We start from the raw sequence: 23,908 nt of genomic DNA, 5'->3' as shown, positions 1-23,908 counted from the left end.
TATTATGTCATTACATTCTGTTAACTCATCTTAATTCATCATTTTAGTTAATTATTGCTAATCTAAAGCGAGTACTTCATTAAAGTAAGAGAAGAATATCCTGTTAAAATTATTAAAAATACATATTTATTTTTTATATTTGCTATAAATATTAAATTATCAATTTATTCTTTTGCTTGAAACTTAGACGTTCCTTAATTGTGACTTCGGCTTCACGCATTGATTGCTTTGCACATTTATGAATGAAAGGAGCATTGTAACTAATAAATATCCAAGTTTATATTATTGAATTAAATAGTGATAATTATTATTTCTCTGTATGAAATCACACGGGAATCAAGCTGATGAAATATTTGCGATTCCTCCATGTGAATTGACGTGTTCAAGAATGCGTAACAAAATATATATATATATATATATATAATATAGACCTTCGAGTCAAAATGGGTTTACGAGTGAACCCAATCCGTTTAATTAACGGGTTGGAATTCCAAAATAGAAACCAACTCATTCATTAAATGGGTCAAATTGGATCAAAAGTTTTTTGAGTTGGGTCATTTATTTACACCCTTGTTAAGGTGTTAGTAATCATTATACTTATTATAAATAAACATATATTAGATAAATATAGTTTTTACTTTTTACTATTATTATTATAATTCCCTTTACAAATAACGTAAGCAATCTCAAATTATCACACAAACCCTCCATGAGAATGACCTCAAAATTATTCCTTTGTACCAACACAATGAAGTATTATACCTTATCATCATGGAACCACCACCTCGTCTCCTTTGGAGATCTGCCATTCTTACAGTTCTTCACATAGCGGTCATTATCAGCAGGGCGTTGCTGAAAGAAACAAAAATGATACACAATGATAAGAAAGAAAAGCAGGGTACAAATGGGATACTAAAGCAATCAAGTTTAAGCTTAAAAAAAAACAAAGGAAGAGTTATGTGGACAGAGCATTTACAACAGCTTTTGCATGGCTTTATCTTACTGTCTATTAATGCTATTTTTCAAAAAAAATTCTAATAAAAATGTGAAATATAGTTTTTTCACAATCATATATATCTCTTAAGTGTGAAAAATATATATAAAAAAAATTTACAATAACCTCAAAAACTAAAAAAAAAAAAAAAACTATACTTCTTACCACAATTCTACAACTAATTTTAAAGGTAATTGCAATCATCTCCAACAAATTTTTAGGCTTCATTTGGAACAATTTTTTTTACTATTTTCTAATAGCAGCTTTCTAGTACACAAATTTTTTTAAAAAGAAAATTTGTATGAAAAAATTGATTTAGAAAGCAGTAAGAAAGCTGTCCCGAACGAAGCTTTGAATTTCCATTTCTTCTTGATGTCAAATTACAATTGTAAAAAAATGTTATTTGTAAGTGTCCACATTCATCCTTTTATTGAGTTACTCTTTAACATTTTTCATGGTAAAAATACAAGAGTTGTGAGTCTGAGAGAGCAAGCTGAGGAAACTGGTACCTTTATGCTGGAGCTTGATAGCATGGATAAAATGCTGATGCAGACGGAACTTACAGTCATTGCAGGAGACCATGAATCATATAAGATATCTGCAAAATGAATTGTAATTACTATATATAAAATTAGCTATTGTAAAAAAAATAATGTATTAAATCATCCTAATTGCTCGAATGATGGTTGCTAACAGATCATTTTGTTTGCTTGTCATTGATGCTTATTCAACAAGCAACAAGAATTTTACTGAGATAAAAAAACTTTTATTTGTTCTTTGTATCAGAATCAAAATTGTTGTTCTGTATTAAAATCTACTTTAATATGCAGGTTTTTCCGGCAGTCCAAATAATGATAATGAATTTTCAGTTTCTACGAGTTAGAAGGCTAGCAGCTGAAGGGAAAGAAGCTATCTGCATGTACATGGTTGTCATAATTGTCATAATGATCACCATCATCATCATCATAGCCAAATCCTAACTATGTCATCATTATCATAGCAATATCCTAACTATTTGTAGAGGTAATTATGAATCTTCATTTTTCACTTATTAAATCTTATTAAGGTGTTAAATTTAGTCTTCATAAATCATTTTGAACAACTTCCATCCATGTAACCTTTGGTACATCTTTATAATCATCGGGTACTAATCTCATCAACTCATTTAACAAGCACATTTTCTACTTTTCATTGGAAATCTCCAAACATAACGACCATTTATCCTCAATAAATGTCACAATAGTATTTTATCTAATATAATCAACCCAAATTTATCCTTCTGAATTTGTCACACATTCATCTTAACATTCTCATTTTTATAACACTAAAATTAGATATTAATGATTTTTATTAAAGGCAATCATCACTAACCTAATAGTAGTATTATAAAATTAAACTTTGTCTCCATGATATCCTCTTATCACACAACTCTCAAACAATTTCTCCACTTGAGCCATACAGCCTGAAATCTAGAATTCTGTATTTATCTAAAATTCATTCTTTTTACATGATAGATCTAAGAGACCCAAATATATAATATCTAGATAAGATCTTATCTTCTAAAAAATATTGAATAATAATTTTTAACACCATATCCACTAATATTATATATTAGTATTACATACTCAATTTTTATTTAATTAATTCTAAAACCTCTATCTTCTTAACATTTCCTTCATAATTTGATGTTTCACTTATTTCACTAGATGTCTTACTAATTCGAACATATCATTTGTACAAAAAAAAAAAAAAAAAAAACACCAAGACAACTCGCTTTGATCATCCTTTGTAAGCATCTTCATAACTAATATAAGGAAAATAAAAGACTCAATGAGGATTAAACCTACAACACTTGAAAACTTAGGTTAGTCTATCATACATATCTCTAATAATATTATGACTTTAAGCGCACAAAATCAATTATTGTGTTACTCGGTCATATGCTTTCTTAAGATCAATAAAATATATAGAAAGATTATTTCTTTATTCTCCAACTTCTCCATCTTAAAACAAAAATCACTTATATAGTAGATCTTTCTAGCAAGAATACAATTTGGATTTCTAAAATTGGCGTCATTTTTTCTAAATCCATATTCTATTATTCACTTCCATAACTTCATTGTCTCAAGGGTAAAGCCACTTATCCTAAAACTTCAAATAGAAAAAAAAAAAAAACTAAAATGAATTAGTTTAATGAAAAAATTGTGATAAATCCCCGAATTAGATCCCCACTACTTGGAGGCTAATGTGACCCGATTTTTGACCCAATAACTCCAACAAAATATTTGCCTACTCTTGATCAAATAGAGCAAGTTATTCAATTAAAGGCCTAGATAGCTCAAATCTAACGCAATTGTTCAAGAGAAATAACCCTTATTCTTGAGTTTCCCCCATTTTGTTTATTAGCTACTTACCACCAATTAAAATAGATAAGTCAAACACTAGTGCAAGTGTTGCTACCTTGTTTTGTGCATCAATATGATAAGAGGATCAAGCCAAATCATAATAATCAACAATGTTCTAATGGTTATGATAAATCAAAAAGCAAGAAAACCAATATCATAAAAGTTGACTCACCAATAAGAACATTAAGGCTTCAAATCAGGTCATCCAAACCCCTCTTCCAATGATTTAAAATAGAAATCTTAATCCTAGAGATAAACATACCAAAAATAAAAACATTTCATTTCAAGTTACTACCCTTTCACTTTAATAACATGTGCAGCGAAATTTCATGAAAGACCAATGTCGCATAAATGAGATCAAGCCAAACATGGTTTAGCCTTCGAAAAATACTGGAAAAATGAATTTGAATAAGGCACTCATGCTTAAAATTTGTCCTTGCAACCCATGATAGCATGCATGCTATAAAGCCAAGTGTTCCTCAATGATCACACATGTTAGCCTCCACAGTGTTGGTTCATTTAATAAGGCAGAAAGCCCTAAATTAATTAATTGAGTTTTGTCAAGAAATTAACATCTTTGATATAGTATGCCCCTTACCTATATGTTTTATCTTGGATGAGAAAACACATTGTTCATAACAGGGACCTAGGTTAAATCAGAAGCCTAAGTCAAGGCATAAGTTTCCTAAGCACCTTGATTCTTGTGAATACTAGATTGAATGATAAAACCATTGATCTATAAAAAATTGGCAAACCATCAACACAAAATTAAATAAACAAATTCTCACAACATCCTTAGTCAACAATTTATTTCTTGCAATTAGTTAGGAGAAGCAATTAAATATAAGAAATTCCACCCAAAGGAAGTCTTGAATCAAGAATATGAAGTTGTCAATGAAAACAGAAAAAAATTTTAAAGTGCAATATCCACCATCTAATCTACCCACAAAAAATCATCGAGTTTTCAAATGCGGACACTCGTTAGCTTTTTAAAGTCCACAATGAAAAATTATAAATAGATTTTGAATGTTATCAAAATAGTCGAGATGACAAATTTTAAATATATTTTGCACTGACTGGAAGCCTCATTCATGATACAATTAGAAATTAAAAATTGGATATCTATAAAATTATAAATTTAGATCTTTTATTCTGCAACCAATATGCAATATAACAGGAAAGTGCCAAATATAACATAATTTCACGTTTGAGTTCACCATTCAATCCTCTTGTATACAGCGCCTTCAAGGAAAAAGTTAAAAATCACACAAAAAGTTCTAAGTTGATATGCGTGACTCGCAGTCTCTTAGCTTGTTGTTTAAAAGAATTAGTCCAAATAATTCAGAAAACCAACAAACTGGATTCATCATTCTATAACAATGGGAAAAAAATCATATATTTGGATCTTGCTTTGCCGAAATTTTTTTACTACTACAGTAATTCAAGAGCTCTCTAATGTTCTTCAGTACTTCCAACAGTTTCCATCGTCACCATTCAATAATCTAGCCTTATCTCTCCAACATCTCCATTGTACTTTTTTTCCAAATCATCACCATCATCTAGTAACCCAATCAGATCTCTCCATATCCAATCACTTTCTGAACTATAACAGCTCCGAAATAAGCATCAAGAAAATCTCTATTCTTAACAATCACCACCATCCAATAATCAAATTGTTAGACCGGTCCAGCCGGTCCTGCAAGACCGGCCCGTGCGAAACAGATCTTTCGCCTCTACAGGAGGCCGAGCCGACCGCAGGAGCTACCGGAGCATCTTTGGAAGGTGTTTTGATGAAGTTTAGGAGGAAAATTGAATCTAAGAATGATGAGACATCGTCAGCATTTTCGACACGTGTACCATCAGGAGACGCCGGAGATCGACGGCTACGATCATGAGTTTATTTTGAGTCATTTTATGTAGTAGTTTATTTGATTTTTATGTTTTTCCGTTTTTGCCCTTATGAATGGTTAGTTGCTATTTTAGCCCAAGGGGCATTTTAGTCTTTTATTTTGTTACCCCCTCAAGGGCTCAAGAAGAGAGTTCTCCACATCCATGGAAGGCCGACCCCGACATCAACCACAGCTTCGTCTTTGATGATCAAGGAAGAAAGGATAAGACGTTGGATGCTCCCTATTCATCCCATGGACTACCCGCCACCGGCTACCACTCCAACGGACTATACTTTGTGCGCCATTTGTCTCCTAGTGGCATCGCTCGGTTGATCTCAATCTCCCTCCATTAAAGTGCCACCAACAAGAGAGTGAGTGAGAGACCCAAGGTGAGAAGTTCTATTTGTTAATTGTGGATTATTGTTTCTCTCCATAACATTACTATCTAATTCTATGTTGTCAATTTGATATTGTCCCATTAATCTAGTTGTAACCACATGCCTTACTTAATTTCGATTTGATAATTCCGAGAACTTAATTCGGGTAAGCATTAATTCTATAACTAGCAAGGCTTTAACAATCTTATATTAAAATCCCCAAGCAGTTCTTGTTCATCGCATGTTGTTTCACATCAAAGGACTATTTAGAAATTTCCTTTTGAATTGTATGCATTAAATAGTTTGTTTTCCTAGGGTTAGGGCATCTTGAATTTGGCTGAAATTTGAGATATCTTTGGTTTAGGTTTTCTTTGGGCTCTAACGGCGTCTAGAGAATTTGGGAGAAATCGATCCTCCTCACGAATTAAGGATCAACTGTATCTTGCTATTTTTCATTTCTATTTCATCAAATAATACAAATTATCTACTGTTTTCGTGGTTTTGTGTGGATTTGTGTGAAGTAATCATGCTGTTTTCCGAAGATTGATAGGAAATACTTGATCTACAAGTGCTTCCTATCACAAACCTCATCTCGGATTATCTTCAAACGCTTTCTGAACCACACCATTATTTGATAATCTAACCTGTTCGATTACAATTCTTTTCTAAAGAGTATGCAATGTAAACCTTTAGCGTCCTGCATTCCATGTGACAAATTTTGTCCAAGGACAAGAAAGTATAATCATAACCCTAGTTTATATCATTTATAATGTCTGTACTTGACAGAACTGTAGTCCAAGATTCCTACACTAATTACGATACAACCAATGCATTATTATCTAAAAATATATTAGGCTAACGTGGTGCAATTACAGATGCTAAGAAAAGTAACAAGCTTTTGAGTAAGACATCATTTCATAACAGCAACAACAACAACAACATCAAGCCTTTGCTACAACCAAATGATCATTGTAAAATTAATGATTTTACAGGGAGAAAAACTTTAAAAATTTAACTTTGATTAGCAAGCCCCTAAAAGAAGAACAGATGATTCTTGGCATTGATTATTAAGATGGATGCTCTGGCTGATTTTTTGTTTCGATCTACTCATGCGACTGGCTTTACACTCACCAGATTTTGACGTCTCCCCCTAGACTATGCTGTAAACTTATAAAGCATGGGATTAATCTGATGGAGATGAGGAAATAAAAAAAAACGCATTCTTAAATAAAAAAAAAATTGGACTAAAGGGTTATTTCCTCAGCTAATCATAAGAAATCAGCAACATTACTTTAACAAGAATATCCCACTCTAAAACCACAAAATTTAAAATTTCATCACACAAAGATTTTAGGTTTAAGAAACACCAGGTATACAAAGGATTCCATAGCATTCCCATTAATACCAAGAAATGCATTTTTCCCCATTTTTGTCAACATCCACATCAAGAAACAGCGTACTCTTGTCATAATATTCTCCCTTAACACCACCCCCACCATACGCCTCACTCTCCCTTTCTTTGTTCTACCTTGAATATTTCCTAAGGCATAAGGTACCCAAAAGTTTTACCCTATTCTCGCAGAAAGCTGATCATATTAGGGTTCACCTCAGAAGATGCACGTGCATTTTGTTTGAAAATTGCCTTGTTATTTTGCCAAAGTTGAATTATTTTCCATCAAGCTGAAATTCACTTCTATCCTCAGATTTATAGGTGATGCTCTCAAGTGAAATTATAGAATACATGTACATATGGCTACTAAATGGAAATAAATCATGTTCCCTGTGTTTTAGTCATGCTAGCTGAAATCTTCAAAGATTTTAATAGCAAGCCATTTTGCATATAGTCATATACTAGTAGATCTCGGCAAACATTTAGGGGATGTTTGGTTGGATATTTTAGACATGCATGAATTGTCTGGTTGAATGTAAATCAAATGCATTTGAAATTTTTTTTGTGTTTGTTATGATACATCTAAAATGCATTGGTATACGAGAGAGTGATGGTTGGGACAGTGGCAACAGGCGAAAAGCGGGTGGGGTGAGTGGCAGCAATGATTGCGGTGGTTAGCGGTGCACAGTGATGACAACAAACCACAATGGCGGGCAATAGCTATAAGCCATGACGACAGGCAATGACGGTTGATGAGCAGCGCTAGCAGTTGGTAGCCAAAGTTTACAAGGAAGGAGAGGTTGCGAGTTATGAGTTTTCTTTGCATTGAACTATTACAAATCCCTTACACAAATGTTTTGTATTTAGTTTATCTATTACCTGATTTAGGCGAATTTTAAATTCTTCAAAAGTAGGCATTCTATAGTATTACAAATCCCTTACACAAATGTTTTGTATTTAGCTTATCTATTACCAAATATACCAAAAAAAATAAATCAAAGCCCATACCTTTTTCTTTTACTTTACACAACAAATACTTGCAACCAAAGATCTCCTTTAGTGAGGTTTCATAGAAACTAATAGAAATTTCCCATGATCCGATGGATCCTTTCCAGTTTGAAGCACCCAAATAAATTTCATAGCTTGCCCTCATACATGCCTATCATCTTTTACTTTGTTTGCCAGTTTTTTTGTTTCTACCCCTCAATAAAGCATACATTTCAACTTTTCTCGACTCATCTAACTTTTTAAACATTTAGTGTTCTTAAAAACCAAATTCAATATTCTTCAGGTGCTAGTTAAAAATTCATAACATAACATTCACCATTAACATACTTACAACAAAGATCACCATTATCTGTAGAAGTAAACCTGCCATAGTCAATTTAGGAAACAACGAGATGCCATAATTAAAAGTTAATAACAGAATGCCAGTTGGCCAAGTCATACTTATAGCCCAATTTCACTTGATCAAAGCAACCTTGTTATGACTAACAAGGTTGCTAGTGCATCACTCCAGCACATAGTGCAGATTATATAAACCACTCTTTAAAAAGCTCGTATCTAAGGAGTAATGCGCAAAATTATTAAGGGATTGTTTAAATGGAAGAAAAGTGAATGCAAAGTAAATGCATTACCTTTTCACTTTTTGGCAAAGCTTTAAAACCCAGACCGGACCGGCCAGTTCAACTGTGAATTGGTCCGGTGGCTAGTTCGGTTTCATGAAATAACCGTTAGAACATTGATACGGGTAAAAACAGAGTAATTAACCAGTTGAACCGGAGAACCGCCTAACGCCCGATTTTAAAAGAACCGTCCAGTTCTTAAATTCACAGATTTCATCCGCTCGTGTATGATCGAACGACTTAAATTACTTAGGGATTGTATTAATTCAAAGGACTGCCCTAAGATACGCATACGCTTCGTTGAATTCATCTCCCAAAATGCGTCGGGCACCTGTATTCGGCTCTCCATCCTATGCATTTCGAAGGGTTATCGACGCTGCTCGTGGCTTGGATTTTGATTTCATCCAAGAGTGCAAAAGGCATGCAATCGTGAAGCTTCCTCTTCCGGGTTCTTCACCCCGATTTTTTCTCCGGTCAGTAATTTCTTGCACAAAATCACCATGCATAATGAATGATTCAACTAAATCTATAGCTCTTTCTTCCTTTCCTCTCCCAGGTCGCGAGTCTGACTGCTTTTTGTTCCATGCTTCGTGGGCTTCTGTTTTGTGCTTCGTTCATTAGTTTCGCAGCTCGTAGTTCACTGTTTGTACATTGTATCATCGCCGACCGGTGGAAAGGGACTATCAATGCTAGGATTCCAAGAGATGCTCAGCAACGTCTCCTTCCAGTGCTCTCCGCCTTTCCAGGGACGATCGGTAACGATAATATTTCCGGGCTTTGTTTAAGAAAAAAATTTTACTTTTTTTTGCAAGAATCCGTGTTTGTTTGGATGAAAAATTATATATTTTTTCTTATTTTCCAAAAGGCCTCAGAAAAAAAAAATTTGGTAGAATCCGAGAATATAGAAATTATACCAGTGTTTGTTTGGATGTAATATAAATTTTTTTACTATTAATACATTATGCATTGAATATATTCTTCACATTTTAATTTTGTGTATAGATATGATATGCAGTAACTTGGATTTTTTACATGGCATTTGTTTAAATTGAATCAAGCTATTTAACTAATATGATATGCAGTAACTTGGATAAGTCATAATGTTTTAAACCTTTGAATGCCTTGTTGCCTTGTAGAAATTCTACACATTCTAGTATCAAACACCTTAGATATTGTTGCGAAAAACGTTTTTTCATTTGGTTCCATTTACAATGAGGTAATAGTAATGATGCTGCAACTCAGAAGTTTTATAAAAAAAAAATGTTGTTTAATATGATGTAACGAACCCCTGAATCTTGATAGGTTTAACAAATCATTCTATTGATCTTAGCTCATAAATAAGTTGATCCTATCATCTACAAAAGGAAATTTCTCTTTTATATTAATTGAGAACTACTCAAACATTTTATATCTCTTTTATTTTAAAAAGAGCTCTTTTAATTATTTGTACATATTTTTTTATTCATAATTTTGTATTATGTTTAATTTTTTTCACATAATTTATAATGATTGCATCATTATTATGATAATTTTATTTAGTTTAAATGAACTTAGTAATTACTACATCATCCGGTTAAGGTCTTACTGGTCAAACCTCTCCTTCCGATTCGTTGTCCGATCCAATTTTCGTAACCTTACTTTTTGATGTTTGGTTGGATGAAAAGCAAATCCAAGGTACAATAAATGTAGTGTATTCCATTTTAATGAGGTAAAGTTTCCCGTCATATTTGGCAGAGAATGCTTTACACCACTCAATTACTTCCTTGACCACACACGATGGCCACCGTCTCCACCGCCACCTGCTGCCCATCATCTGCAGCCAACGTCCGTCAGCGGCCCCCGCAAGGACCGCCGCCCAACAAAAAAAAAAGTAAAGTCCTGCATTCTTTTTTCACTCATCCAAACAGCTCCAAAATATTTCTTTTATACGGCATTCCTTTTTCAAGCAACCTAACAGCCCCTAAGTAACAATCTGCCTTAATGTGAGTCCAACACTAAGTTGCACTAGCCGAATGCAAGTTGCTAAGTGAGCGGGAATCAATTTCGCAGGAAATAAATCAAGGTAACACCAAAGACTGAAAAGTTGTGACCAATGGAACAGGTTAAAAAAATAAGAATGAAAGCTAGTAAGAGAAGAAGCCTTGTTGATTTGAAAAGCTACAACTTCTTGTCAAAAACTTTTATCCCTAAAGGGAAAAAATATAGGCCATGATATTTTAGCCTAAATTTAGTCAAAATAAGTATAATAATCATTGGATTTGCTTTGAAATTAGTGCAACGGTTGATTGATAACAAGATAACCATAAATCAATGAATAATACCATTATCATGACAATTAATTGTAGTTTTTTGTTTCTTTTGTGAATTGGAGGTCAACTACAAAAAGTTTGGAGGAAATTTTGAAGTGTTAACCCCATTTTGAAAACTCATAAATCAGCTTAAATTGAAGATTTTTAATGGCAATCATATATTTTAATGAATCCTTTATACTTGAAGTGGTTTATTTACTTTTAAAATAGGAGTAAATGAGGTGGCCAGTCATATACATGCCCATGGAGCGAATTTTCGTGTGTTTCCTAATGAGCGAATTTTCATGTGTTTCCAAATAAGTTTTTGCTCCTTTCTGAATACAGTTCATGTATTATTTATACCCCATTGCTTAAATGAGATCTCTTGGAAAACTTGGTGTGCTCTAAGCTTATGGATTAAATTATAAATCAAGCTGGGTTAAAGTTTGTGAAATCATTAAAGTTTGTAAACTCATATCTCTCTACTTTTCTAAATTTGTTCTCCAATATCCCCTCCATCTTCCCAGAGTCTTTAACCACTTCAGCCCCTCAGATGATCGAGCCAAACAATCCTTACAAAGCCCTAATCCCTATCGTCTACATATTGTCACTATTGATCCATTCATATAAAAGATTCAAACTTCATACCCACAACCTACTTGGATTAAAAAAAAACTATATTGGTTAGTTAACATCTCAAACCTGTGATCTTAAGGTCATCACCCCTTTCCACTAAAGAAAACATGAACATCCACTACAAGAGAGTCTCAGTCAGGAATTCATCCAAAAATCCTGAACTAGTTAACCTTTTTCTTAGCTTTCCACCAACTATAATCATTCCACCACATCTCCACTTTAGAAACACTATGAACCACCTCCTCATCATTAGTTATGTATCGCAATCATTTCAAAATAAATCCAATTATTAGAAAACTCATCCTTATCAAATTAGGGTTATGATATCTTAACCCAAATTTTCTCCCTCTTTAAATAGGAAGGGATCAAAGAATATTAAGTTGTTCTAAAACATCTACAATTAATAGATCAAGAAATAAATGGGAAATTGAAGAGTGTTCCTAAACTTAGAAGTTCCACTGACACGGGCTTCATAAAAATTATAGTAGCATTCTATCAAGAAAAGCATAGTATAAAACCAACAGGTAAATAGATAAAGGAGAGAGGGAGAGAGAGAGAGGGAGCATGTCAAAAGGAATATATATATATCATCAAATTTCATTAATAAAATTTACACATAACTTTGAAATTTTCTGACAAATAGCATTAAAACTAAAAAAAATGATATCATCATAACCATTCGCATTAGGCAACTTTTTAATCTAAACATCATTAATAAATTAATTAGTAAGTAAACCAACTAAAAAAAATAGAACTCGCCAAAGTCCACAGTCAAATGGAAGACTTATATCATCGATGGAAGTCGCATGTTTGATTGACGACTTTGTAATTCACCCGTTTAACGGGCGACTTACATATGAATTATTTTTTTTTAAGTGAAAGAAACAATAATAAAATTTATATAATTGTTGATGAATAATTAGTTTACAGTTGTACTATAAATGATTGAAAGTTTAATGTGCCTTGAACTATTGATGATGAATAATTTTACAGCTATACTATAGACGATTATAAATTTATTGTGCCTTAAACATTTAAGTTGTAGTGAATAGTCACACTCTATGAGGTGTAAAGTTGTAAGGAGTTGTCATAATCTATGAGCTATAAAGTTGTCTTATCAAATTAGCGTATATTATCAATTAATATATAAAAGTGTGTATTGTCATATCATGTAGATATCAAAAATAAATCTCATTAAATGATTTTGTTCTTACAGTTTACATCATTCATTTGTTCTTCTTATGCTATATAAGTTATTGATGCAGAGATATTTTGTATGAGTAAGATCTATTCATTTAACACTTAAGTTTTTATGAAGAGTTGTGTCACCTTATATATTACTCAACAAAATATTCGTCTGTAATGCATAAGATTCGAAGTATCCCAACGAAGCAGATAATTCAGGAGGGAAATAGTAGGTTGAAAGAAAGTTTGGCACCCCCTAATGATGAGAGCCTTGAAGCGAAAACATCTACTGAAATTTTTAGGAGTGTTATGCATTATTTGAGGGAAAAAAAAATTGCTTATTGTTGCACACGAATGATGAAGTTATGAAAATAAAGCTATAAAAGACTGGTAATGATCTTTAAGACGTGGGCTAGAAATATTTATAGCAGAGATTTATCAAATGTAAGAAGCACTTGATTTCGCTAGACTTTTTGAAGGGTCAAATTTGTGAAATCTGCCATGACAAAGAAGGAACAATTAAAGAGGTCGATGTTTGATATAGATCATTGTATTATGTACCATAAATGACGTCATGTATACGATGAATGGCTTTTAGATTCCTAGAAGACGCTGATAGGAGGTGCTGCACAAGGAAAGAAGGAATTTCTGAATGGAGGAGATTGACAGTATATTCAACAAGAGTTTGAGTACAACTACAAATATTGTCCAACTCAAACACAATTCCAAGCTCGTGTGCGTTACCTAGTTATGAATATGTAAGATTATGCCGATGTACTTTTATATGTTACCTAGTTAGGAATATGTAAAATTATGTTATAAGAGACAATTTCTTTATATAGGGTTTTACTCTATTTTATAATTGTTGTTTAATGAATGTTAGTTTGGTGTGATTTTACTAGATTTGGTCATGAGTACGAATATTGTTTATTTTTTTTTAGTTGGTTGCCTTCAAAATAATCATCTGCGAACATGTTTAACTTCATAATGGTATCAAAGTACAATCAAATGTAGTACATAATCCATGTCTACGGAGTACAATGTCAACATCAAAATAGAACTCAAACAACCAAAAGTTACATAATACATATCAGTAATGGCTCCTCTTATGCCGATACAGTATCGCATAAGTGCTTGGAGAGAAATGTTGTGGTGCACGCAGTGACCTGGTATATAGATGATGCTGTTTCTTAAGACTGATATTATGATGCGTGACTGAAGGCACGTCTAATGATGAAGATATAAACTCTGGTATGAAGGTGATGTCAATGTTTAGTGATATTAGTACGGTGAAGTGGTTTTGAGATAGACCATAATAAGCGTAAGAGGACGACTCAGCATACATGAATCTATAGCAGGAAGGGGTGGACTAAATATTATATGTTGAATATCTGTCTCCTCAAAATATCGAGCATCTCAATGTATATTTGTTGCCGCAATCTATAACAAATATCACCTACAATGTTTATGTTCACCTACATGGGTGTATCTCCAATCCCCCTGAAGTATGACTGCAATCTCTTCTCCATATTCACAATGAATTCACGCTATAGGTATTCATAAGTTATGATAAGTTTAGTATAGAAAGATATTTAAGATAACTTATATCACTTAAACTTACCATGTGTCATTCTGCTAGTGATCTAGGATAGTATGTAGTAGGAGAGTTCACTGGTGCCTTCAGCATGTATACTGTTGCCCAAGAGTGAAACAAGGATAAGTATTCCTTCACATTGTAATCATAGTCAGAATCACGTGTCTCTCCTGAAACTATGTGCACTAGTGTTCATATCAACATTAATGTGGCTTTGACTATGATTAAAAAGTGAAGCAATACTTATTATGATTTCGCTCTTGGGCAACACTATACATCTTGAAGGCATCAGTGGACCCTCCGAATACATGATATCTCATATCACCAGCAAAATGTTATATGATAGATTTAAGTGATAAATTATTTTAAATTTCTTTCTTTGCTAAACTTAACATAACTTATGAATATCTGCAGCATAAATTTATTGTGAACATGGAGAGGAGATTGCAGCAAACTTCGGGGGAATTGAGGATACACTCATGCAGGTGGACGTAAACATTGTAGGTAACATGTGTCATAGATTACGTCAACAGATATACATTGATGATGCTCGATATTTTGAGGAGACAGATACTCAATACATATTATTTAGTCCACCCCTTCCTGCTGTAGATCCATGTGATGTTGGACCGTCCTCTTACGCCAATTATTATCCCTCTTAGAGCCACTTCACTGTACCAACACCGATAGACATTGATATCGCATTCACACCAGAATTAGTACCTTCATCCTTGGACAAGCCTTCAGCCACGCATCATAATGTCAGTCTTGAGAAGCAACACCATCTACATACCAGGTCATTACGTACACCACAACATTTCACTCCATACACTTATGCGATACCACATCGGCATAAGAGGCATTAGTGAAATGTAATATGTGCATTTTGATTGTTTGAGTTTTATTTTGATGTTGACATTATACTCCGTAGATGTGGATTATGTATTATATTTTATTGTACTTTGATACCATTATGATCGTAGATGACTATTTTGAATGCGACCAATTAAAAAACAAACAACCTTCGTACTCATGACTAAATCTAGTGAAATCACACCAAACTAACATTCATTAAATAACAATTATAAAATAGAGTAAACTTTACATAAAGAGGTGATACCTTATAATATACTCTTACATATTCCTAACTGGGTAACATAGGAGAGTTTGTAGATAATACAAGTACATCAACATAATCTTACATATTCCTAACTAAGTAACGCATACGAGTTTTATTTTCATAATTTCATCATGTGTGTGTCAATATAAGCAATCCTCATCTTCTCTCTAGTAATGTATAACACATATAAATTTTTCATTAGATGTTGTCTTCGCTTCAAGGCTCTCATCAATAGGGAGCATCAAACTTCCTTTCAACAGACTGCTTCCCTCTTGAATCATTTGCTTCGTCAGAATACTTCAAATTTTATCCATTATAGATGAATATATTATTGAGTAATATATATGAGATGATACAACTCTTGCAAAAAATATAAATGTTTAAGGAATAGATCTTACTTATCCAAAATGTCTCTGCATCAACAATTTATATAGTATGAGATGAAAATATGAATGATGTGAACTATAAGAACAAAAATATTTAATGAGGATTATTTTTGTTGTTTACATGCTATGAAAATACACATCTTCATACATTAATTGATAATACATACTGATTTGATAAGACAACTTTATATCTCATAGACTATAACTACTTATTACATATTTATACCTCATAGAGTGTGACTACTCACTACAACTTCAAAGTTCAAGGCACATTAAATTTACAATCTTCAATAGTACAGCTATAAAATCATTCATAATTAACAGTTCAAGGCACATTAAGCTTATAATCCTTTATAATACAGTTGTAAAATCATTACTCATCAACAGTTATATAAATTTAATTGTTGCTTCTTTCACTTTTTTAAAAATTAATAATTCATATGTAAGTCACCCGTTAAACGGAGACTTACAAAGTCGTCAATCAAGCAGGCGACTTGCATTGAGGATATAAGTCGCCCGTTTGACAAGCGACTTTGAGGAGTTATAAATTTTTTTTTTGTTTTACTTACTAATTAATTTATTAATAATGTTAAATTAAAAAATTTTCCCTCGCATTAACCCAGCTCTTTGGAGTCAGGTTAATTAATCTTCTCCATTCATTCCTAATAAGTGGTGGCTAAAATGTTAAAACTATTTTTTGCGAATCAATTCGATAAACTAAAACAAGTTATATATTAATAAAAAAAAAGAGAAGGATATATATTTTAAAAAAAATAAAGAGAAGGATGCTATTGTTCGAAGCAAAGAACCTCTATTTAATATATAATTCTTTAATATATAATTCACCAAGTACATCTAACAAAGACCTAATCCCATAAAATAACAGAAAGCATTACCTAAACAAATATGCCCATTGCTATAAATATGTGGATGCAAGGGCGCAGGGTGAAGAAAGATAACCTGAAAAATTCGAAATATAAGATAAATAACTCATTTAAGCAGAACAATACGATAGAAGCAGTGGGAAAAAGGACAAATCCAACTACAGCTCCATATCAATCAATTTATCACCTGCGGCGCTTCCATGGGGTAATGCTCCGGGAAATCAACTTGAAGCTGGTAGGTCTCGTTCGCATAAAGCGTACCGGCGGCACCTGCGACCTCGATGACCCACCTTCCAAATAAGAAAATACACGCCCAAAAATTTCGAATCATAAAAAAAGATGAAATAGTGTAAAACTCTGATCAAAAGACATAAAAAGAGACAAAGCAGGAGACCAGCCGACCTCTGTAGATTATCCGTAAGATTGTGTTTGAAGCCGACCGGGGGGTTAACCTGCCATTCGACGAGCTCCTTCTGCAGCCGGTTGCAGGCGATTTTGCTCAGAGCCTGCTGCGATTGAACCCAAATTCCTTAAGATAGGTATGAAACGAAAGCGAAAAGAACCGCAGATTGAGGGGGTATATCGAGGGGGAAGAAAGAGATGAGAGGTCGGGATGACCTTGCGAGAAGGAGCAGCGACGGTGGTCATGCTTCTCTGAAGCAAAGCTTGGAGGAGAGAAAGGGGTATTTCGTTGTCTTAACGGAGAAAAGCCCGGACTTCTGTCTTCTATGGCGATTTGGAATATATCATCGCGTGGAAGTGGACAGTGCCGAGTGCTTTTCTTTTCTTGGAGACCGGCTTTATCTTTAGAAAGAAAAATATTTTTTATTAAATCCATCATTAAATTTTACTTTGACCATATTTGATTATTTTTAAAATATATTATTAAAATGGGGATTATAAATATAGCATTTTAAATTATCTTATCTATATATTTGAATTTAAATTTTATTATTTATATAATATAAAGTTTTATCAACATAAGTTAGTAGATTTTGCAAAACCTTAAAAGATGTAGAAGAAGTAGCGATCAGGATCTAATTGAATGACAAGAAAACGGGGAAGTTAAGATATAATCTCAATGGTGCTGGCAACAGATAAGTGGTATGGTGACAGAATTGCAACGAGAGATCTTTTTATTTTTGTAAAGTTTTGATTGTAAAGCATGTAAAATTGTGAAATTTAGATATTAAATATATTGATGTAATATTTTTAAGTGAGATGTTTCTAAACCACCTTATTAAAATTTGACAAATTTTTGGGAAATTTGATTTTATAAGTCTCATAACTAGCCAAATATCTTAATTGTTTTATTATTTAAAGAGATACATTGCTAGATTATTTCAGATGAAATCATCTCTTATTCTATAAAATGTGTCATAACCCTTAGTCATGAAAAATGCAAACCTCTAAGCAAGTATTAGATCAACTCACCCATTCACATTGAGGAAAAGGAGGAGGAGGATTACATGAAGTTCCTATTCATTGATTGTATCATTCATTTGGACACTTAGGGTGATGTGGTGTAGAAGGAATAATATGTTAGCCCATATCTTGCTATTATATGTACAACTACTAGGATGTAAGAGGTTGGATATGCTAGCTCATCTATGGACATTGTGCTTATAAATGATGTAAAATAAATATATTATCATAGAAGAAGAACATAGAATATGAAACATATGACTAGAGATTTCAATGATTTATCTTAGAGGAATCACTTGCAAAGGAATCCATGTGTCACGCCCTAGAAGCTAAATTGTAAGAATTACAATTTTTTTTTTTCAATCAACGACCAGAGATGACAAATTGTATTAAAAAAAATAGAAATAACGAAAAAACATAATTACATTTCTTTTCATGAAATATTTACACCTTGACCCAAAATGCCAAAATGGCATGTATAATAGTCATGATATGCAACCAGCAACAGTCCATCACTATAAATAATACATCATGAATACAAAATAAATAAATAAACCAATAGATTCAGAAAGGAAACTCAAGCTTATAGCCCATATCAACCTCAATCCACATATTTATTATCCTTACATGAAAATATATAAAAATCATATAATGAGCATATAGTCAAACAAGCAATTAATATTTAGCACTGAAGTCAATGCATCAAGGTTCAGCCTTAAGCCCTTATCCTTTTGCTTTAGTCATGGATGTTCTCACTACACATTTGAAAGAGGATGTATCTTGGTGTATGTTTTTTTGCTGATGATATTCTTCTTATTGTTAAGACTAGAGCGGGAGTTAAAGGTAAATTCAAATTATGGAGGTCAACCTTAGATTCTACAGTTTTTCATTTGAGTAGATTTAAATCCGAATACATGGAGTGTAATTTTAGTAGTAATAGATCTAGTGAGGAGTTTGTAACTTTGAGCGATCAAGTCATTAATATGTGTACTCATTTTAGATAACTTGGGTATATTGTTCAGAGTGATAGTGAAATAGATGTAAATATTATTAGTAGAATTCAAGTTGGATGGTTGAAGTGGAGGAATGCTTCGGGTTTGTTGTGTGATAGAAAAGTACCACACAAGCTTAAGGGAAAATTTTATAAGATGATGGTGAGACCTGCAATGCTTTATGACACAAAATGTTAGCCATTAAAAGAGAAGCTTAATATTAAGTTAAGTGTTGCTGCTTAGGTGGATGAGTGGATTTACTCTTAGAGACAGGATGTGAAACGAGCATATTTGGGGAAAGGTTGGAGTAGTTCCAGTGACAGATAAGATTAGAGAGAGTCACCTTAGATGGTTTGATCATGTAAAATGTCGGCCTTCCAGTGACCCTTTTAGAGGAGTATATGTATTAGATTTGGCCTATGTTAATAAAGGTAGAGGTAGACCTAAAAGATTTGGTTAGAAAATATTAAAAATGATATTTCTTTATTATATTTAAATGAGAATTTGACTCTTAACAGGACATAATGAAGAAAAAAGATTCATATAGCCGACCCCATATAGTGGGATAAAGGTTTGATGTTGTTATTGTTGTTGTAGGATTCATTTTAAGCCAAATTTGAAAATCATCTTCGCCATAAGATAGATATAAATGTGTTTTACTATTATAATTTTTCTGTAATTTATGGGCATTGGTGCAAATCTTAAAGAAATTGACACATATTTGGTATAAGTGGAAATTTTGAGATCGTTAGGTATCCATTTTGCAAACCAATTTCATCAATATTTTTCAAAATAAAATGAATTATTTTATGGATATTTTTTTTTCATAATTTTTGAAGCCCCAAAAGAATTTATATAAATTTATACTAAAGGTTGAACTAAATTATATATGACGAAGATGAAAAGGTTGGAGTAACTCCAGTGGAATATAAAAATTAGAGATAGTCACCTTAGATGGTTTGGTCACATTAAACAAATTAGGCCTTCTGATAACCCAGTTAGGAAAGTTGAGGTATTAAATTTGACTTATGTTAAGAAAGGTAGAGATAGATCTAAAAAAACTTGGTTAGAAAATATTAGAAATGATCTTTCCTTATTAGATTTAAATGAGAATTTGACTTTTAACATGACACAATGGCGAAAAAGGATTCATGTAGCCGACCCCACGTAGTGGGATAAATGCTTGATGATGTTGTTGTTATTGTTGTTGTGATTTGTCGTTAAATTAAATTATATAATTATTTTAATATAAAATATCACAAAGTACTAAACAAATATATTAAAACTATTTTTAATCTCTTCAATTCGCATAACAGAGAACCGTAAAAGGAATTTTGAGATAGTTGCTCATCTCGATATAAGGAATTTTGAAAATAGAAGTGAGGATTTAAAGGTTATGAAGCAATTTTTATATCTCGGTCTTGTTGGGATAGTTGCTCATCTCGATATAAGGAACTGTTATTCTGATTTTAATAATTTTATATTTTGGATATTTTTTGATCAAATTTATATTTTTATTATCTAAAAAAGTGGATAATTTTGTATTGGTAAAACTTTTATCGCATAATTTTTTATATATGATAGATGTCGTTAATCTAAATATTTTGGCAGGAATATATTAAATTTTTATTGGTTAAATTGGAAGTTATAAATTTTTTAAGTAAATACATAGTAGCCAAATTTGATAGATTTTCATGTATTTATACATTTTTGGTATTTCATACATTATATTAACTTACATTACATAGAAAAAGATAGCATTTGCCTGGAAGCAAGGAAGATTGGTTGTTAACACTATAATGAATACATGCTGACTTTTAAAATATAATATCTTACGCATGAGGGGTGGGCCTATGTGTTTTCTTTTAAATAAAATGTTAGTAGTATAATCCTAGTTATAGCATGTAACCGACTGACCGAATTACGTCGACGAGTAGAGGGTGATGACTCTTAATTGATTATTAAAAGTCACCTGTGAAAATAAATGATTAATCAAAATAAATGAAAAGTAAGATGAGATTGACATATTCATATATATGACAGATAACAGATGTACAAAAGAAAAAATCACATTAAAGATTGATTGTACTTTCTTTCTTTACATTAAATGATTGATAGATAGAACTAAAATTATACTAACATTAATATTAATACAATATAGAATAACATGCTAGAATTACTTATTGAGTGACTTTATCGAAACATCTTGATTTTATTATTAATTTTTTTTTATTTTTACTTATATTAAATGATGATTGATAGTGATTAGAATTGAACATACATATATTGATTCTTTTGCTTTACATTGAAAATAATGATAGAGTTTTGGTTAATTGCTGGGCTTTTATGCTTATTATATAATTTTAAATAATTTCTGGTAAGGAGCATGTAGCTTAAGGATGTGTACTGATGCTAGTATAGTTTTATGTCATATTTTAATTTATGTATTTTTTGTAGCTAGTGTGGTTATTATAAATATTATTTTGAACTCTGGTTGTAGATTATAATTATTAAGAATAATAATGTGATTTATGTTTTTTTTTTTTGTAATTTATCGATTTTCTCTAATGCAATTAATCAGCTCTGGATGTCTATATTGATCTGGTTGATAAATGAATGAATATTGGTTATATATATATATATATAGTGACTCACACATCATATAAATATATAAAATTTCGGGTCAACCCGAACCCGACCCGTTTTTGCAAATGGGTCGGTTTTCTGGACCCGAACCCGACCCGCTTCGGGTTTGGGTCAACCCTAACCCGAAAATTTCGGGTCGGGTTCGGATCGGGTTTTCGGGTCGGGTCCAATATTGACAGGTCTAATAATTACACATGATATACATATGATGTGTATATGAATGATGTGATATGCGTAAAAAGAGTAATGTGTATAAACTAACATATTATAGGATTGATACTAATAGGAGGACGATGACAAATGATTTATAATACGACAATTTTTGTTGTGATTAACAAGAAATGAAATGTGTGTAAGAATATGCATAAGGAATTGAAATATTATAAGGGATGTATAAACGAGATTTATACTGATATAATTGACTGATTTTAACATGATAAATATGATAGATGATTGATATGATATATGATAGATATGACAAATGATTAATATGACAAATGATGGATGTGATACTATATATCATTGATCCCCTAGACTCGATGAAGAGCACTTATCTTTCTTTAAGATATAGGTAAAATGATTGAAAGATAACATCAACAAAGGGAGATAAAATTAGTATTTATAAGTGAGATGTGGTTTACATAAGCAAATTTACACGACTTGGTTTAAATAGTAAGATAACCAATGTAGAATAAGATCATGAAAAAATAAAAAAATAAAAAAACTTGAAAATCATGAAATTTTTTTCTAGCAATTTTTATATAATTATCAATGGCTTTATCATATTATGAGCTTAATGTTATTATCATTATATTTGTATGGTGCTCGAAAAAAAACCACATCCACATGAAAAATTCATCCAAAGAATATTAAGAGGCTTTTAAGGTTAATTTTTGGGAGTTTTCATAAAGAATAATGAAGGATGATTCCAAAATGACAATACAATCTCTATTTTTCATACATGGTAGCTTAGCTAAGGATGAGAATAAAAGTTCCAAGCAAGAAAAATTTATGATGATTTAGCTAGCTAGATAGAATTATTCCTAATACAATTTTTCATATAATTTGTGCATTGTTTTATGATTTGGTGACCTTTTCTTTTTTCTTGTGATTAATAATGCCTATATATATACATTTACTCTTTAAAATTGAATGAGAATGAAAATTGTTTGCGTTTGTTTTCTTTGATTGGTGGTTTGGTTTAGTGACCTACATCTTTGAAGAGCCTATCTTTTATACCAAGAAATGATATGGCTCCCTCCACCTTCCACTACATTCCATATTATTTGGCATCAAAGCAAAGAAGATGCCCTTGCTTGCATTTGTTTTTTAATTTTGGTGAGTATTTTTAATGCATACATATTGATGGTTTGCCTTTATTCTCTTCCAAATTTGCCTTGACCCTTTCTTCAATATGATGTAGGATTTTCTTTTCAATCTCCATTCACTTTGTGTGCCTATTTGATTTGGTGATATTGATTACACATTTTGCATGATGGATTTGATTATAATTTTCTTTTTTATTGAAAAAGAAGTTGTGATGATCTTTTTGCATCAGTGTTGCTTTCTGTTCTTTGCATCAATTTAATCAATCCTCTACGAGTAGAATTCTTGAAGGGGAGCTAGAATATGATGCATAATGAGAGCATGAAAAAATGACAAGGAAATATTTAGAATTATTTTCGACGTTTTGAAAATCATAATTATTATGAAGGTTATTTTTTTCTATATAATTACATTATAAGCTTTTATTAAATTATTGACTTTAACATGTTGTGACATTAAAATTATTGTCATTGATTTATAGGATGCTTGAAATGAAATTCACCTCACCAAACATAATTCATCCAAGGAATATTAAGAGGAAAATTGCATTTTTAAATATTGATTTTAAGGTGTTTTAGCGAAGAATAAGGAAGCAAATATCCAAAATAACAATAAAATTTTATTTTTCATACAAGTTAACATATATTTTATGTGTTTTTTATGGTTTGGCTTATCATCTCCTTTATAATCAGTGAGATCTCTTATGAATTTTTTGATTAGTAATGTTGAGCATTGATCTCCATGTA

The 23,908-nt window shown here is 31.9% G+C and overlaps 1 protein-coding gene across 1 annotated transcript; it reads right to left on the bottom strand.

The window, feature by feature from the left end:
• Positions 1-621: 621 nt before the first annotated feature.
• LOC110103836 (probable ubiquitin-conjugating enzyme E2 16) lies at positions 622-17,552 on the bottom strand. Its single transcript, XM_028699062.1, has 6 exons — positions 17,392-17,552; positions 17,176-17,279; positions 16,961-17,063; positions 16,786-16,849; positions 1,504-1,592; positions 622-852 (listed from the first exon to the last, which is right to left on the bottom strand). Exons 1-6 carry the CDS (start codon positions 17,419-17,421, stop codon positions 757-759), a joined length of 486 nt encoding a protein of 161 aa, XP_028554895.1. The 5' UTR covers positions 17,422-17,552; the 3' UTR covers positions 622-756.
• Between the last annotated feature and the right edge of the window lie 6,356 nt (positions 17,553-23,908).

Source organism: Dendrobium catenatum, unplaced genomic scaffold (genome assembly GCF_001605985.2).
Source record: "Dendrobium catenatum unplaced genomic scaffold, ASM160598v2 fragScaff_scaffold_1211, whole genome shotgun sequence".
Classification (NCBI taxonomy): Eukaryota; Viridiplantae; Streptophyta; class Magnoliopsida; order Asparagales; family Orchidaceae; genus Dendrobium; species Dendrobium catenatum.
Note: the sequence above shows the minus strand (reverse complement) of the source record. Positions and strands in the feature narration are given on the sequence as shown.

Coding starts and splice junctions, on each gene's coding strand:
- LOC110103836 (XM_028699062.1), bottom strand. CDS start 17,421: ATGACCACCGTCGCTGCTCCTTCTCGCAAG. Junction 17,280..17,391: donor TCGCTGCTCCTTCTCGCAAG/GTCATCCCGACC, acceptor CAATCGCAGCAG/GCTCTGAGCAAAATCGCCTG. Junction 17,064..17,175: donor CTTACGGATAATCTACAGAG/GTCGGCTGGTCT, acceptor CTTATTTGGAAG/GTGGGTCATCGAGGTCGCAG.